The 19,152-nt window shown below is 37.3% G+C and overlaps 2 protein-coding genes across 3 annotated transcripts in view; one reads left to right on the top strand and one right to left on the bottom strand.

The window, feature by feature from the left end:
* Window positions 1-19,152, top strand: part of LOC134842903 (AF4/FMR2 family member lilli-like) — a 237,569-nt gene that overhangs the window by 112,482 nt on the left and 105,935 nt on the right. The window lies entirely within an intron of this gene.
* Window positions 8,825-13,771, bottom strand: LOC134842875 (uncharacterized). Of its 2 annotated transcripts, none has more exons than XM_063859392.1 (2): window positions 13,420-13,771; window positions 8,825-11,462 (listed from the first exon to the last, which is right to left on the bottom strand). In XM_063859392.1, exons 1-2 carry the CDS (start codon window positions 13,595-13,597, stop codon window positions 8,851-8,853), a joined length of 2,790 nt encoding a protein of 929 aa, XP_063715462.1. In that variant the 5' UTR covers window positions 13,598-13,771; the 3' UTR covers window positions 8,825-8,850. The 2 variants fall into 2 exon arrangements, with proteins under 2 accessions (XP_063715462.1, XP_063715454.1); XM_063859384.1 differs by having other exon boundaries at window positions 8,825-11,564; window positions 13,420-13,768.

The raw sequence follows: 19,152 nt of genomic DNA, 5'->3' as shown, positions 1-19,152 counted from the left end.
AACTGTTTGCGAAAATTTTTCCATGCAACCTAATCAAGCGATGACACTTGTAAAAAGAAGAACGCAGTGGTTCGCAATCTGAAGTTTCTCTGAGCAGGGCAACAAAGGACTGAAGCTTTTGAAAAAACTCATGGGCTCATGGGCTGAAAATTTATTTCATAGTTATTCAGTTCGCCTAAAACTTTGCTGTTTTTCTCAGCACGCGATGAAACATCACAAATTTTCAACACAATCGTTAACAAGAGTCAATTGGCAAAATAAAAGACTTTTGTGAACAAACCATTCCAGCAAAAAAAAAACTTTTGATATATTTGAATTTATAATACAGCGTGAATCGTATCGCAAACAATGATGCTTTTCTCAGCCAGCTACGCTAGTGATGTTCTTTCAATTTTTGATATTAATATATAGCGTGCATAGGTTCACTAAAAACTGCAGTTTTTCTTTGCAAGCTATCCAAGCAAGAAACTATGGAATTTTAAGGTCATTTCATTGCGTGAATCGGTGAAGCAAGCCATTCAAGCATTCAAGTGTTAGAAAAAATTCACATTGTACTAGCGTTTAACGCACCTTCGGTGCTTCGAAGTTTTTCGACAGCTCATGAAAAACCGCATATCTTGGGAAAAACATCTGCAAACTTTTAGTGTACTTCTGAAAATTTTTGAAAAACTCAAAAATCGTCTTATCTCGTTAGTTTAAATGATTCGGGCATTCAAAATTGGAGGCCAAATTCGCAACCCCTAATTCGATATTGGACTGCTTAATTTAAACTCGGTAAAATAGCCCTTAAAATCAAATTAGAAAATCGAAAAGAATTCTTAACCATTGCAATATACGATATAGCTTAAACATGCAAAAATAATACGTTGAAAAAGCTTTAACATGGCGAGATAGTGAAGCCCGCATTTTAATATATAATAGATAGATAGATTACGCGTGAATTTTTGAAAGTTATATGTAGCAAGAATTGAATCCCAAAAACTGACAAAATTTATGGCAATCTAAACAAATTAAGATCTTCGAAACTTTGAAACTTTTTATTTAGGTTCACAAAAGCTTCAAATTTTAATAAGCAAGCTAATTAGGCAATAAAACTTCGAAGATTTTCAAAATATATCATTGCGTCAATAGATTTTTTTAATCAAGCTAGTCAAGTGCTAAAACTTTGAAATTTCTAATTTTTATAGAACAAATCTTCGAAATTTTTGTTATTTTTCCAAGCAAGCTCTTCAAGCGATGATAAACTTTAAAATTTCCAGTTGTTTAAAAGAGCGAAGCAGTTCGCAAATTTGAGTTTTTCTCAGCAAGGAATGAAACATGGAAACTTTTGAATACAATCTATATGAATTTTAATGTAATTCACCTTAATTCACTCGCAGAACTTTCTTTTAGCAAGCTAAGCGATCGCTGAAACTTTGGAATGCCTAAATAACGTTGAAAAAAATCGAAAGAAAAAATTTTCCAAGCAAGCTATTCAAGCGATGAAACTTTAAAAACTCTCCATTTTTCTAAGAGCGAAGCAAGCACTTAAACTTTATCTTTTGAACAAAAACGATGCCAGGAGACGATTGACCAAAGATTAAGCTTTCCTAAGCCAACCAGTTAAGCAGTGCAATTTCTGATAAAACTGCTTCCAATTTGCTAAAAACTGCTTTCATTGTGTGAATCGGTGAATCAAGCAATTCGAGGCTTCAGGTGTTTAGAAATTTTAAGTTATAGCATAGAAAGAAGCAATTCACGAAAACTGATGGCATTCTATGCAAGCTATTCAAATCATATCGCAATCTGAGTACTTTCGAAACAATAAAATTGAAGTAAGGAAATAGACTGAATCGGATTACCAAAAGATCGAGTTAGAAATATAAGTTATTTCACGGCGAACTGATTCTCATTGGCAGTTTTTCAATGAAAACTATTCAGGTATTCAAATTTTTGAAAAGTCTATTAGCGAAAAATGATTTTTTTTAATCAAGCGACCTCGAGCAAAAATTTTTGAAATCTTTCATGGAGTTTTCATTGCTCGAATCAGTTTGAAAATAGTAACCGATTGAAAATAGTTCAAATTGCTTCATAGAGTGAATCGGTTATCAAAATATATTCTCAGCAAAACCTTTGAATGAAGGTGATCCTTTATGGTGATCCTTAGAAAGATGGTCTATCTAAGAGTTGATCTAGCTTAGGTTAGATTGACTCAAGATAGTCCTTAATGGATCACCTTAGATTCCCGAAAGATGGTGCAAAAAGAGTTGACCTGATGCAAGGTATTTCTGGCGATTTTAGAACCTAGGATTTTATTGTTTCATTTTTTTTGTTTTGTTTTGAAGCAAGCTTATGGCAACACAATTTTTAAATGATTTAGGTTGTTTTCAGATCTTGCAACGATTCGCGAATAATTTTAAAAACTGATCCCAGGCAATTGAGAATTAAGCTTTCAAAATTTTTGAAAGTCGGAATCGGTCCGTGAAAAAAGAGTTTTTTCAAGCAAGCTATTGAGGTATCGAAGTTACAGTTGTTTCATAGCGTACTAGAAAGTGAAAATTCTCCTTTCAATCACCCACCTACATTGAAAAACTCGCTGTTAGTAGTTATTAGACATGAAAATCGGAGAGGACAGAAAAAAGGCCATATAACCCAAAAACTCCTAACCTAGGTATGTATGTTTTTGACTACCAGAAAAACTATAAAAAATTTTAAAAAATTCTCAATCGATAAACAACCACGCAATTATTTTGATGCACCGGTGTTGAAATGTTTACTTGCTAAATACACCACACTTCCTCCAGCCTGTACCATGTATGTACAAGGTCTCATAATGAACGCAAAAAAAACATATAAAAAAACTTTTTCTTTTAAGTTTTAAAAAAAACTGGCTCCGTTAAATCTTCCAAATCTTCTACAATATAGTTTCTGAGCTTTTGCAATATAGCCAAACTTATGCAAAAGCACTTTAACCTCAAACCATACCCAGATAGCTTGCAAGTACGGGTACAACACATTGAAAATTATTTCGAAAATCTAAGTTTCTAGACTTTTTGGAAGATTCATACAACCGTCGATATCTCCTAAACTACAAGCTTCTGGACGGTTTAAGTTATGGCATTAAAATTGCAATCCTCAAGTACAACCCCGTTCGCACGCAATTTTGGGTACAAATCTTTGAATTTAAAATTCAAAAGAACCAGGCTTTAGAAAATTAGCCAATAACAAACAGTACCAGATATTATAAATTCAATTTAAAAAGCATAAATTGAACCAACCGAAACTATGTCCAAAACGGATAATTCAACCGACGCAAGCTAGGCCGAAATTGAAAAGGTAATTTTTTGAAAACAGTCAAAAATTTCCGACACCAGTCAACTTTCAAAAATTTGACTTTTCCCAAGGCTTTCAGTTTTTTTCTTATAACAATTAGGGTGAATTCACTAAGGCAGGGAGGATTGTCAAAACCCTTTATTTCGATCACACTCTTGATATCAGACTTGTCAGCGTAGTTTTCGATAAGCAAGTTTCCAAAATGATCAAAAATTGAATTTCCCGAGAATTTAACTAAATTTCTACAAAACTGGAGCGAAGCCACTTATGCCGGGAGGATTCCAACAACCTGCTTTTTCAATCAACCTTTAAATCAAGATATGAGAGGGTAGCTTTGAGAAAAATGGTGTAAATTTCAAAAAATGACCAAACTGTCAAAAATGGCCTTTTTTGAGGCCATAACTTTTCTCCAACAGAATAAGGACGAGGCGGCTTATGAAGAAGAGATCGCCAACACCTGCCTTTACCATTCAAATCTTAATCTCAGATTTCTGAAGGAAACAATCCAAGAAAATGAATCAAACATTCCCCACGTTTAAATTTTCGAAGACTTTTGAAGGTGCAGTAAGTTTGTAAGTGACTATGGAAGTACGCAGACATACAATGTAAAAGCCGGTCTTTTATTTGTGCCAGTTTTTTTCTTCAAAATCAGTGAAGAAGAAGCTGTAGAGAGAAACTAAAACTTCAGCAAAAAGTGAACAATTTTCCAAAGTATCTCAGAAAACTATAAAAATAAACATGCGACTTCATCATACTTCTCACTCGAAACTAAGCAATAGCCTTCAACTTTTGAATTTCGAAGAAAAAAATAGTGGATTTGAAGCTCTTTGGATTTATAGAACAATTCATGATGGACTCTTTTTTGTTAAAACTAACTCAATTTGAGAAAACTGGATCAATACGTATAACTTTTCTTTTGCTGGGAAATCTGATAAATCATTTATATTTTCACACTTTTGCTTTTTGAAAGCGGACTTTTCCATCCTTTTAATAATGGAAATGCACTGAACTTAAAAAGAAATCCAAGTCGTCAAACCGCGAAAAATCAAAACTGAGCATGAACAAATTTCAGGAATTTTTCCTGACAAAAAAATTTGCAAGACCTATGTAAGAGTACTCACTACGTTCATTACTCTTAATAACTTTTACGCTCCAACCAAAAAGTTCCGACTGACGGATTTGGCCCAGTAAGCGCTCAGAAAAATTCGATAGCTTGTTTTGCTATATAAAAATTAAGTCTTTTTATGTCTTCGAAAGAAATTTTTCATTTTATAACCTACACTCTCACCTTATTCAATCGAAATTAGGCTGAAGCAAAAATTTCAAACCGTTTTACTTGACACAGAAAACTTGTTGAAACTTTTTAAAATTACGACTGAAAGCGCTTTTGTGTGATATCTAACATTGCCCATTCTAAAGATTTCTTTTAAAACCCGATTTAAGCAAAAATTGGATTTTAAAAGTGGTTGGAACAATACATTACCATTCTCAATGTATCAAAAAATCGAAGAAAGATTGTAAGGCAACAATTGCTGTATAGAAGTAAAGCAACAATTGCTGTATAATTCCAATCGAAATTTCAGCTAGGTTCGACACATAGGTACAACAGCTAAGTATGTAAACGGCACAGACTGATGCAAGAAATATCCACTGTTTTCTTATTTTTTTATTCAAATGGGACAAAAGATTTTAGAAAAATAAAACCATCTGATACTTCAATAGCCAAAGCAAGTTACGACCGAGCAATATGTTACGACAGAGAAAATAGGTTTCTACGAAAAATAAATGGAAACCCAGACTGCACGTATATCAGGGCAAAGCCCTGAATGCTCTAACTGCCCCTTTATTCATATCAAATAGTTTTCGGGACAGAAAACATTGAACACGGGGGCGAAGTTGAGCTTCGCATCACTTGGAATAAAAAACTGAATATAATTACTAGCAAATGAAAAAAAAAATCGTGTCTTTTTACATAGAAAAATTTCAAAGAACAAAAATTCTTGAAACAAAATTACCTGCGCCATTAGCAACTTTACACAGAGCTTTTAAAATGCTAAAAAGAAAAAGAAACTTTCTGCGGGACATAAGCTGACAAAAATTTGCAGATACGAAGAACAGGTCCTAACTAGAATCGAACTTCTGGGATTTGGAGTCACAAACGTGGGTGCATTTATCAAGAAAACACTACCAAAACTATTAATGAACAACATGAAAAAAAATCAAACTAAAGCAAAAAATAAGCAAAATTTGGATCTCAATTACTTGCCCGAATCCGAAATAAACTGAAAATATGAAAAATTTGGTGCTGCGGCAACTAAGCCGACAAAAAGCAGACAAACAGCAGCCTGACAATTTTTTGACACGCGACAATTTAACGCTTACAAACATATAGGTCCTGGCCGGACGGATTCGAACCTTTGACTTTGTCTTGATTTCTCTGACTTCATTTCATATGAACCAAAGATAAAATGATTCAACGGGTTCTGTTAAACTAGTTTTTAACCCGAAAAAAGTCTATATTCCTGTTCGATTACGCTTGCTGATCGGAAACGTTAAAACTATGATTTCTGGGCAAAATCAAAGCTCAGATGTTTAAAATTTAGTCGTGCGAAATTGATACGACCAATTATCAAGCCTCAATTCTTTTTGGAATGACTTAGTTGTGCGGGATAATTCGACACGCATAAATAATTCACGTTATGCTTTCAGCATCATGAATAAAAAACTTCAAAGCACGCATAATTTAGTCCTCAGCATGACCAACTTGGCCATTTTCAAACTGCCAGAACTTCGGCAAAAAAAATGATCGGAGGTAAAAAATCTTTTTACATTTGATTTCAAGTAGTCGATTTCTTCAATCGAGTATGAAAAACTTTTGTTAAAAACTATTATTTTACTCGTTTTAATCGCCGCAAATTGACTGATCAGAAAAACGCCCAAAGCGTAAATAATCCGTTTTCTTCGAAATTCGAACAAAAAAAATAAGCCCAAATAAAACACTAAAGCGCGTGTCATTCTAAAAATTATGAAGCCGATATAAAGTCAATTTCAATTCGAAAAAAATCAATCAGCATGAAAGACCAACAAATTTTTTTTTGAAAAAACAAGAAAATATACTAAGCATGCACACCATTAAAACATTTTTAAAAACTAAAGAATCCGAAAACAATTCAAATTTTACTGAATATTTAAAACTCATAAATACAATTACTTGTAAAAAAAAGTATACGATAAATACAGTCGGTCGTTCAAATAGTAACAATGATGTATGAACTAGTGTACCATAACAACGCACATATACTGTACCGTATAGCATCCTGGACATATATGTTACAATTATATAGCAACTGGAGGGCACCAATAAAAAATTGTCTTTCCAACTTTTCTTCTGTTATCATCAAGATAAGAAGTTACTCAACACAGAGGCGAAGTTGCACTTCGCAAATACTTGCGAGAACACGACCAAAAAGCAGCTCTATCAAGTGAAATACGAAAAAGTAGATAAAAGCCTCCAATTAGCAAAAACTCGGCTACGTGTCGGATTCGAATCTGCGACCTAGCAAATTTAAGTCTCACGCACTAACCACTCAGCCAAGGATGCTTCAAATGCCGAAAAACTAGCCACCAAAAACGCAGCTACATATGCTAATAAATTGCCAATTCGATGCAGCAAAAGTAGCACCAAATACAAAAAGACACAATTTTGCATGTAATAAATTGGAAAGCATAAAGCCAAACTATGTATAAACTATGAGGCGAGAACACGACTAAAAAGCAGCTCTATCAAGTCAAATAAGAAAAAGCAGAAATAAGCCTCGAATTAACAAAAACTCGGCTTCATGTAGGATTCTGCAATAAAACACTGCAATAAAAAGATTTTTGAGTCTCACTTACTATCCACTCAGCCGCGCAAGTTTACAACCGACACACACTAGTCACGAATAAAGCAGTTACATATGCTGACAAATTGCCAATGCTATTCAGCACCAAATACAAATAAACTCAATGTTGCAATTAATAATTCGGAATATAACAAACTGAAGGCATCCACACTAACTTTGCATGTAACAAATCGCAAAGCATAAAGCCACATTCTGTATAAATTATGCATTTAAAAAAATTGCCAGATATATTGCGTTAAAAAAATTCTGAAATCGAGTAATTATTGTGATGTTGTTTGAAACAAATAGCTTTTTCGGTTCATTTGATGAATTTAAAATGCATCAACTTTGTTAATTTTTTACTATTCGAATGTCAAAGCACATGATATCAAAAAGCTGTAAGGGTGCCCCACCATTATTGGGATGCCGCACCATAAAAGCGCCGCACCAATATTTGCGACTTAGGTTGGAAAAAAAGAAGGTTCGTACTAATACACTAGCTTCGCAAGTGTAATTACGCATTTCACAAAAAATTCGAGATACTTGGAGTTGGAAAATTACTGAAAGCGAGCTTTTTATCATTATACTGCTGTTTGAAACAAATAACTTTTTTCGGTTCTTTTGTTGAATTAAAAATGCATCAGCTGTGTTAACTTTTTACTAATCAAATGTCAGAGCACATGCTATCGAAAAGCTGTAATGGTGCCTCAAAAGTGGCGCCAATATTAGCGATTTAGGTTGGAAAAAAAAAAGAAAGTTCGTACTAATACACTTTGCTTCGCAAGTGTAAATAAACTTTGCTTCGCAAGTGTAATTAGAGAATAAATAGCGTCTTCTAAGTGGTGATGTACATATATTCATTGCAGGAGGTCAATATTCTGTTGTAGATTTGCTCTGTAGTGATACAGTGGACTAATTCAAAAAACTTCAAAATACTTTCAGTAAACAAATCTAGATCACGTTAATAATATACTTGTTGGAGGAATTGTCTTGATCACAAAGTATAACCACTACTTCGAACTAGAAGATATCGCATAAAATTGCTTTGACTGGACTCAAATCCCTTTATAGCCTAATGGTCTAGCCATCAATCGCCTCAAAAAATTGCATCGTTGCAATTTGATGCATTGTTAATATGATGCGCATAGAAATTGGAACCCTCAAAACAAAATAATGTACAAAAAAACCTAGTCAATAGTTCAATCCTCAAATCACGTGCAAACAAACTCACCCTAGGCCATCAACCCACCAAACCCCACCCACCACACTCTGTGAGAACGATCCGAACAAAATACGCGAACACCCAATTTAGGTAAGTGATGCACCACTTTCATTCACATCTTTTGACAAATGACTCGGCGAAAATTCGTAACAGGCGACAATTCGCAACAAGGCCTTGGCAATCGCTTGCTCCGTGGCGCTTACATTGAGCACAAGAGGTATAGTGCTTATGAATCATTGCTTGCCGCTTAACCTATTGTTACGAATTGTCTCCGTTTACCAATTGTCGCGTTACAAAATCTCGCCACACGTTAATGAACAGTTGTAAAAAGTGAAGCTTTAGATTTTATGAACTAAATTTCAGTTTTGAATTGCTACAGCTAATATTTAAATACTTATTTAGAATTGAGTTTAATTTCTAATTAAGGATTCTATTCTACCTGGATGACGATTTTTCAATATACAACCTTTGGATGATTCTGTCAAGTATTTGATAAAACAATTGCTTGTTTAATTTCGAGTACTGAAGCAGTCGGAACAAAATTTCTGTCGTCTCTTTGTGTTTCTGTTCACCTACTATGAGCTTCACAACAATCGGGTTCAATGCTTTTCTTATTAGTCCCAGTGTTCGATTTTTCCTTCTGAATTTATCCTGTGACGATCTTGGAGTTTTCGGTACAGTGAGTGACGATTTCGGCTTTAAATTCTCCGTCAGAAAAATTAGAAACTGACTCAAATATTCTTCGTGCAATCCCATTCTGATTTTGCTTTTCACAAACTTAGCGCAACAACTATTAACAAAATCGGCAAGCAATGATTTGATTGGGCCGATTAAAATTTTCTGGAAGACAAGAGATAAAGAGTAGATATAAATAGAGAAATAAAGGAGGTAGTCGTAATAGGAGTTCAGGTCCACATCAGACAATTTATTACTTGTCTTATGGTGAGAAGCTGTACTAACTGACCGTTGAATGCTAACTAATGACACATCGCGAGAATCCCGTTTACTAAGACCTTCTGAATCCGAGTTCACAGAAACTACATTACTAGGGTTCTCTTGCAACATCTCATTCTGGATACATGTAACTTCACTAGTTGCTGAAGTCATGCCTCTTACGTGTATTATATCTAAGAGTGCATTATTGTGTAAGGTTGAGTTTACTTTCGCGCCCGATTTTGCATTCTGTGCGTTTGAAGCGACTGCGGTTCCTTTGCGGCTGGCCGAATCGACAATTAAGTTTTTGTTTCTCGGATTTCCGTTCATGCAACCCATGAATCTGGGCAAGTAGCTCACTTCCAATGCTTTTCCAGCTTCATTTTTTACAATAGAAGTCATTATATTGTCCGCTATTCCGTTGCGTTTGAGAGCCAATTTTGACAAGAAATTAGGTGACTCAAAGTCATCAGATGTTTCTTTAGTCAGAAAATCAAATAACATTGCCGAGTGACGAAATTTAGGGATTCCTAATAGTGCTTTCAAATACTGTTCCAGAGAAGGCACAATTTTACGCAGCTGCTCATGTGCAGCTTTTGTAGTGATGACCAAATTTGGCCTTGAAGGCAGTTTAAGATCTTTCAGATCCTTGGCGTAGTGGAACTTTAGCTTGTCTTGTAGCACTGAGAAGTTCTCATACCTTCTATACACACTTCTGTGAAACTCCTCGTTGTTCATGCCGAGCGCAACCCGTCTCACATGTATAACATAGTACAAATTGGAGTCTGATGAGCTGTGGCCCTTTAGCTCTACAACTTCAGGTTCAAGTTCAATTCTGAAGTTGCTCAAATCGATGTCAACTTTAGTAAGGCTGGCAGGGACAAACTCATCGGATAAGTTTTCGGACGATCCCTCTTCATCTGTTAATTTTACTTCGAGTGAGTCTAAATCAACTGAGTTTCGTTTGAATTCCGAGCTACTTACACGTTCCTCGAAACCACCTTCATGTTTAAGCAGCGCAGCGGTTTTTTCATCTAAAAAGTAACGGCATGTGAAATCGTATGTCTGTTTGAAGCGTTCCATGTAACAATCATTAAGGATAGAGTGCACTTCGCTTTCTATTTGCAAGATAATTTTTTCTTTTCGACTCCAGGGAATAATTTCGAACGATCGTAAGAGAAGCTCAAATTCTGAAATTAAATCTCGAGACAGCAATACTTTCTCGTTGCTAATGCAATCGAAATACTTGAAAGCGAAGTTTTCAAAACTACCCTTAGAAGCAAAATGGCGCGACTGTCTTATTTCTCTTAAATCTCCCAAACACTGTATATAGTGCACGGCGTCTTCTTTATGGAGAAACTTCATGAAAAGTGAAAAGAGGAGTCCGTCTTTCATGATAACTTGTGCGTTAACACCTTGTGCCATTTCTGGATCCCCATATAACTGGCGATCTAAAGGAGGCAATGACTTGGACTCTGCTGAATTACAGTACCTGAATAGAAAAGGCACCACTTTATCTGATGTCGAGGTCAGGACAACTTTGCTTCCAGAGAGAATTTTTCCGATCATCAGATTCATACCATCTGGATCCGAAACGACGTCTGAGAGCTGAACAAAATATAGAACGAACGCCTCTGTAGCCAGAGCTAGAGTTAATTCTGAACACCTAATGTCTTCTGGGAAGTCGAAATGAGATATGGTTGTGAAAGCTTTTTCCAGATACGAGACTTCAGCAGCTCGACTGCACATTGCTGGGTGAAGTTTATTGGATCTGTAAAGATTGGAAAGAATGCTGGATTGGTTCATGGTCGATAACACGGAGGAAGCACTGTCCAGACATTGCTGGTCGTCCGAGCTATAACGATCGGTAAAACTCACTCGAGGATATGTATTGTGAAAATGTTTAAGAGTACATGCGATTATATCTTGAGCAATAACGTCGATCACTTTTTCGTTTTCCCGTATTCTGTTTACTATGCGTAATAGGAGCATTCGCAACATATGTTTCAACTCCAGTTCAAATTCAACACATTCGCCGTTAATTGCGCGCGCATTTAGCAGCACCTGTCCGCATATGGTATCCAAGAGTGCCGTTAGAGCATTGTCAACTTGAGCTGGAACATAAAAAGAACAGTCCACACCTTGGTAAGTGTTATCTAGATGAACACGCTCAAGTTTCCCTCTATTGACTCCTTCTTTTAGATTCGGACAGGAACCTAAGCAAAACCATCATAGAAAACAGAAGTTTTAAGGGTTCAAAAAAAAACACCTTAAAACTTGGACACTCAATCGTCTAAAATTTGATAGTATTTTACGTGCCGTTAATTCGGCAAAATAAAATTTTATGAAAACGAGTAAAATTTATCTATCAAAGATTTTATCTATCAAAAATTGTTGTTTTTTAAAATAAATTAAATCAAAAAGTAATGGAAAAAATTTCGCTTTGAAAATAAGTATCGGCCAAAAGCTATAAAAATAGTCATACAATTTTTGCCCAAGATTTGCATTGAAACATTTAAAACAAAGCGGACAATAAGCCTAAAACGATGGTTTGATAAACAAAGATGCACTTCACAAACAAAAACGAGAAAACAGTCATATCTCTAAAAAACGAAGCATATATATAACTTTTTGAAATTACTGCACAAAAAGAATCAAAACTTCAATAACATTAGGAGAACGCGCCAATTACTGCTTCCGCCAGAGTCGGTTTTGCCACTAGAGACCCTGGGGAAACTGCAGTGATAGATTTGATAAGCAGTTCATTAGCAAATGAGCTTTTCGAAGCGCATTCTGAGAATTGAACCCAAAATCTTAGGTATGGCAGGGTAGTTTTCGAGAATACTCAAAAAGTTTTAAAAAAACGGTCAAAAAATCAATAGCTTGACTTTTCAGAGGGCGATAACTTCTTGTGTAAAACTTTTCGTTAGTTTCCACTAACGCAGAGGAGTTTCCCACTAACTGTTATCTCATTGAACTCACAATATCAGATTTGAGAGGTTAGTTTTCGATAAAAGTCGAAATGATCCACAAAACGGTCAAAAATAAGAAAATTGACTATTCCGAGGGCCATAACTTTATGTGCAAAAAAAAAATTAGTCGCAGCTAATTGTGCAATGGAGCTTTTCAAAACAGTTATCCATTGAAACCAAAAACTCAAACAAGAGAGGTAGTTTTCGAGAAAACAAAAATCAAAAATATGGGTCAAATGTTCTCCCATACTTTTTCGAAGGCTGTAGACAGGGGAATCAAGTTCTGAAATTTTTGAATGAAATTTCAACAAACAGATTGGTAATCATACAACCAACTTGAAAAGTGCAGAGGGGAGTGCTAAAATTGTTTTTTTTGTCCGACTCATGAATTTTTTTTTCCAGCTATGCTCAGCTTTTTTATGCTGTTTTTTTAGCACACAGGGTTCGTTCAAAACATTTCAAAGAAAGTAATGTTTTTGTTCTGACCAACTGAAAAACCAAAGCTATTCCAAATTGTGTTATCTTGAAACGTCCCAAAAATAGTTCATTAAGCCGATGAAAAAATAGGCCAAAATAATTTTAGCCGAGTGTGTTTAAGCGTAAAAAAAAAAGTCAAGGCCAGTAAAATTAGGTTTGTAATGAAATGTAGGCGTAAACCATACACTAAAAACAACATTAAAAAATGCGCATAGAAAAAAAAACAATTCCATGATGCGACAACTAAGCGGACAACAGATAAGCAGACATATTAGTTGCCTCCAGGCTAAGTTGGCCAGGAACGCGCTAAGAAATCATACACTAAAAACAACATTAAAAAATGCGCATAGAAAAAAAACAATTCCATGATGCGACAACTAAGCGGACAACAGATAAGCAGACATATTAGTTACCTCCAGGCTAAGTTGGCCAGGAACGCGCTAAGAAATTTGAATACATAATGAAATAAGGTAGAGATGAGTCTAGACGAGTCCTGTGGACAAAGTTGTTAACAAGTCTAGTATGCTGTTGCAATACCCTTGCTTATCGCAAGGGTATTAACGAACTTTACTCGATCGCTCTATCTACCAATATAGAACCTGATCACGAAAAAAAGGCTTACATTTGGTTCTCTGGATCTCAGGTAAGCAGCTTGATGTGGTTAGATACAGCATACCTCCCATCACATTAGCAGCAAACCATGACAGTGGTAACGCTACTAAGAACCAGACATTTGATGTAAGCAAAGCAATGATTAAAGGCAGAAGAATCAGAAGATTTGCTTTCAATTCCAACCACATAGTCTCAAAAAATATCGAAACATCCACTTTTCATGATGAAAAAAATTGCTTCTCTACAAGAAAGATTTCTGTTTGATTCTTCTGGCACACATCTCACTTCTGAAACACATGTCCATCACTGGTGCTTCACCGTTCTATCCAGCTTGTAATCTGATACTGAAGAACTTCATTAAATTAAGCTACCCTCGGGTTGTCTTCTGACTGGTTCCTAATTATTCTAAAAAAATTACAAGCGAGGCAAATCTGAACTTGCTATTCCATCAACTTCATCAGTTTCCAAAACGCTTGACAGAATCAGCCGTACGAAAAAAAAACAGAACAATAAAAATGGAACTAGCATGTAACTTGAACTTCAAACAGATCGTTGAACGTGAAAATTGCTTAAATATATACTTATTACTTAGAAAACAAGAAAATTAAATGCAAGCGTAAGAATAAACGGGAGCATCCTAAAACTTTATATCTCACAAAATTTTATAAACGCTTTAAATTTTTATTATTAGCCTAATTGTTGTGATAAACTTACTAAATAGTCTTTGTTCCAATTTAACACTTGTGCGTTTTCATGGAGCGTATTCGTAGGTTCCAAAATACAAAATCAGTCCCATAGGTTCCAAAATAAGTTTCAAATCTTTTCAATTGATCAAAAGACTAAATTAGCCGAGTCTCGGTTTAAGGTCGCAAGTGGGCGCGCTACGCAGGCGCCGCAGCTTCGCGGCGATACCCGTCTCTAAATTTCGCATAGAGTCCTACCCTTTGGTGGCAAGCTCGCAACACGTTCGCGCGGCTACGGCGGTCACTATTCTGCAGCTTGAGTTTGTGCTGGTTGAACAGTAAACAATCTATCCATAAATTCGTTGGCTCAAATTTCAACCAATCAGAAAGCAAGAAGATACATTTTGGAACTTATGCGACTGATTTTTTATTTCGGAACCTATGAATAATGGAACCTATGGGAATTCACCTTTTTCATATTATATGCGCGCTGGGCTTTCCTCTTCTGATCATCTAACCAAATCTCGCCGTCCCAGCCGTAGGCGAGTGAAGCTTTCCTAGTGTATCCGAACGCAAGGGGTGAGCAGGTGGAACTACCCTTTTTCATCTCTCAGATTTAAATTAAACTCCTTGATTCATCATCCATTCCCCCAACTTTCTACGAAAGAGCTTCTCCATTGCCTTCGCTGTCTGTGCTTTAGGTGGATGCCCCGATTCCAGGCAAGGCTCATCCCTGACTTTTCACAGAACCTTATTATTGGAACATCAAGGACAAAATATATCAAACCAGCTCTAGTTAAATCTACAATTCACTCTTATCGCAGCGCCACACTCCAATATCTATATAAAACAGTTTTACAATACAGACCAAAGCGCCTTAATACAGTTACCATTATTGCCAGGTTTAATGATAACTACCGACTCGATGCAGCACTTGCTGCATTAAGTTAATTTTAATATAAGTTTCAAATCATATATATGTGACATTCGACCAGAATGGACCAAAATCCAGATTCAGCAGATTCGAGTTTTTAGCAGCGAACCTTCCGAATTGGCGATTTTGAAGGAATGAGAGCGTTATTTGAACGATTGGACTAATCGTTAAGACTGAAGGATGCGGAAATTCCTAATTTTTAAAAATTCGATTTGATGACGTAACAATTCTAGGAAAAGTAAGAAACGGCCATTTTGACAGAAAAAGGATGATAAGAGCCTTCTTTCCCCGGATTCAAGAATCCGGAGGGGTCTCGGGACTGGAACTTTTATAAACTTATATAAACTTTTAGCTTCCCTGTCATGTCCTGAGTTGAATTTAATTAACATCTGAATTCATTTTGCTGGGATGAGAAGCTAGGAGTTGGGGGAAAGGGTTGATACACCTTCGATGGAGATGATGATTTTTATGTAACATTCGTCTACTGTAGTCACACATGAGGCTTAAGAAAAATAGGCCCTATAACCTTTGGCTCAAGAGTCAGGGACACTATCTCTTGTGTTTTTCTACCTCAAATCAGTCGGAGCCAATTCGGTTCGCTTGTGACATGAGACTACGACCCGTTACAACTTAAGGCTACTACCAAAATATCCCCCCACTCTAGAAATAAGAACGTCCCCATACTTAGGTCTCTAGATACCAAATACATGAACGCCGTTAAAAACCGGGTCGGAACAATCCGTTAAGTTACTTTTTATTAGACATGTGACATTCGACCAGAATGGCCAAAATGCAATTTATGCAGGATTCGAATTTTGAGCAGTAAGCCTTCCGAGTTGATGATTTCGAAGGATTAGCGACGTTATTGGAACGTTTAGCCAAACGGTGAGGGCTAGAATATTCTAGTATTTTAAATTTTCAAAAATTCGAATGATGACGTCACATTTCTGAGAAATGCTGAAACGGCCATTTTAACAAAAAGCGAGTGAAAAACAGAACAACTTTATCTGCGATTGCGAACAGTACGAAAATCGAGATTGGAGAACGACAACGAACTACAGAATAGCAGAGAACGTTCCGAGTTGCAACTATTGTGCTGCTACAATAGTTGCAAGGCCGTTGCCAACAACGGTGAAGGGTGAGAACCAGCCTTCCGGATTAGCAAGAAATCAAGAGTAAGGAGCTTGATTCGGCGGATTCAAGAATCCGGAAGGGTCTCGGGACGGAAACTTTTATTAACTCACATAAACTTTTAGCATCCTGTCATGTCCTGACTTGAATTTAACTGATATTTTGATTAGTTTTGACAAGGATGAGGTGCTAGGAGTTGGGGGAAAGGGTTGATCCATCTTCGATGGAGATGATGATTTTTATCTACTGAACAAAAACAATAGTAATATAATAAGTAGTAGCCCTGTTTTTAGGAGTGACCTCGTGGTCTGCGGATATAGAGACCCAGCCATGAGCTCACTATTTTTGCATGTAATTCAGTTAATTTGAGCGTTCTGGTCGAAGCCGGAGAGCAGTAAGGTTTTTGTCGACCCGATGTAAGAAAGACCACCGGAAAGTACTGGCTTGGTAGAGACGGTGAAAAACATGCAAAGCTCTGTTTAGACGCTAGCCAGTCGTCTTAAGACTTAGTTTTGTTATCCGTCGATATGTATCTTCCGGGCGAATGTTACAACAGTGGAACTTTGATCCATTTCAGATGGATCAACCTAAAACTCGCCTTACCTCAACATAACAATCATAAAACACACTCTAGAAATTTAAATTAAGTACTCACATCGTAGCACGCTCAAGAACTGGGAGTAATTAAGTCGGTCAGCAACTCGAGAATTAAATAATGTAACTATATGAGTTTAATGTTTATCAGTTTCAATAACAAGGACAAGTTTTAACTCTAGAATATAGTTTCTCGTGAACCATTGGGACACTCAAGCTGTCCACCTTTCCACCGAAGGTTCACTCTAGTCCAGTTCGAATAACAATCCAATCGAGTAATGATAGTCCAGTTCTCGGGAATACGCTTGTCTCTGTTTCAGATGGGACAGCTCTACTCTAGTTTTATTTTGACGGAAATTGCGAATAGCAATTTCCCACTGTTTCATCTGGCAACTTTCCCGCGATTGTTACTCGATCGTTCTGATTTTCTCTTTTTCGGTTTTCAAATATCGCGAGAAAATCGTGCATGACAGGCTCCATTCGAATTTTTGAGAAATCAAATTTCACTCCTAAATTAAGCGTTCTTGTTTTTCTCAAGGTCAAACTTCCAAATATGACCGACTGGCACATACTCCCCGGACTCAAGATCGATGTCCTCATCGCGTGCTGTCGTCTGCCAGTGAGTCCCAGAAAACCGAGTGTTGCTCAAGGTACAGTGCCAGTGGTCATTTACAGAAGTTTGCAGCAGACTTAAGCTTATCTACACCCCAAAATTCACGGCCATGTAAAATTTTCACACTATCGCTAAACAGCAATCAAAATCTGCACACACCTGCACCCTTGAATTCTCGCTTTTCAAGCCAATTATTTAAAATTTCTTTTGTCCCATTCAATCAGGAAATTGTCATGCAGTATTTTCACTTATATAGTATATATAGCATATTAATAACAAAATCTGATTCGTTAAAATTTCTTTTTCGTGAACCCAGGTTTCACCCGGATCCACACTCAAGCCTCCCTTCCCTCTCAAGACTCAAGATCTCTTCGAACCATCCGCTCATTTCGCACTCTTCGCCATGGAGTTGCCGTCCCCTGAAGTACTGGATACGGCAAACTGTCTCAACAGTTCTTCTTCATCATCGGAGCTAATCACGATCTCCTCCCAAGCCTTCAGCTGTTCATAGGATCGCATCCATTCCCTTTGCTCCTGCAACCTCTTTGCCTGGTTGGGTAGTGCCTTCACCCTAGATTCCCGGTTCAAACAAAAGGAGTTGTGCAAGCTCAAATTCACGTTCTTCGCCAAGTCCTCCTCCAGCATCGATTCCCTCGCTTTGGTATTGTCTCTAGACATTTTACCCACTCTCTTCCATCCTGTCGTGATCGCATTTCGATGGGTTAACAGGGGTCTCTTGAAAGCTTCCGGCCCAATCTCGGCCTGGAACTGTCGATACTCCTTTTGATGCTTTCTCATGTGATCTTTCGTTGTCATGTATAACCAAGACGTCAGTGTCGCTCGAAACCATGGAAAGTACCTCAAGCGGCTCCATACGTGTTTGACTTCCGTTGGTATGGCGAATAGTTTGCATGCAGTCTCAAACAACTCGAGTCTCCTGCTGTAGTCTATCACATATATTGACTCAGCCGTTGGCGTCTTTGCTTCCCGATACTTCGTTATATTCTCCTCTATCCATCTCAGAGCCAGCATCGTACTCACTACTAAGAGCGTCACCTTCTGCCGGTGATCCGGTAATCCGATCGACCGAATTTCTTCCATATCCCACACCAGGCAGAGGTTCTTGTGATCTGGATACCACACCGTTTGTGCTTCTGGATACCACACCGGATATGTTTTTGAGTCACCTGCAACACTCCAGGCCATGATTCCACGCTCAACGCCGTCACTAAATGGTGTTCAGACTCTAGCCTCTCCAGTGACTGCAGACTACACATTCTCGAGAAGAATCCGAGAGCTGTCGCTATGTTCACCGTAGTTCTCGCGTATCACTCCGCCACTATTTGTACTTCACTTTTCTCCCTTTCCGTGATGTCTTCAAACCAAGTAACCAGATGTTCCCACACGTAGAATCCAGACAGCTACCTGGCTCCATCTTCTTTGCTGACTCGAGATTGTTCGTCTTTTCGCCTGACTCCTTCATCTGAGGTAAGATCAGTTTGTGCACCACACTCAACTTTGCCAAATCTTCATCTTCCGTTGGAGCTAACCTCACCCGTTCGGTGGTCTCCTCGATCAGACTCGCGTGGGGATGTGGGCACCAGGAGGGTCTTAGTAACTTCCATACTACTCCCAAGTTCGTGATCAGCAAGCCATTGCCATCACCCATGTTCACTTCAACTCTCTTGTTCGAGCGCGGTATGCTCACCACCTCCGGTGTTTTCTCAAGAATCAGGCCCACGCTCGGCCTCTCTTTCTCCACCGCGTCTATTTCCACTAATTTTTCTG

The sequence above is a fragment of the Symsagittifera roscoffensis genome, chromosome 1 (genome assembly GCF_963678635.1).
Source record: "Symsagittifera roscoffensis chromosome 1, txSymRosc1.1, whole genome shotgun sequence".
Lineage (NCBI taxonomy): Eukaryota > Metazoa > Xenacoelomorpha > Acoela > Convolutidae > Symsagittifera > Symsagittifera roscoffensis.
The sequence above is the reverse complement of the archived record's forward strand: the minus strand, read 5'-3'. Positions and strand labels throughout refer to the sequence as shown.

Bases quoted from the DNA above. Each gene is read 5' to 3' on its own strand.
- LOC134842875 (XM_063859384.1), bottom strand. From the start codon at position 13,597: ATGTGGTTGGAATTGAAAGCAAATCTTCTGATTCTTCTGCCTTTAATC. The intron at 11,565-13,419 runs GTAAGCCTTTTT...GGTTTTGCTTAG, and splicing joins TGAGATCCAGAGAACCAAAT to GTTCCTGTCCGAATCTAAAA.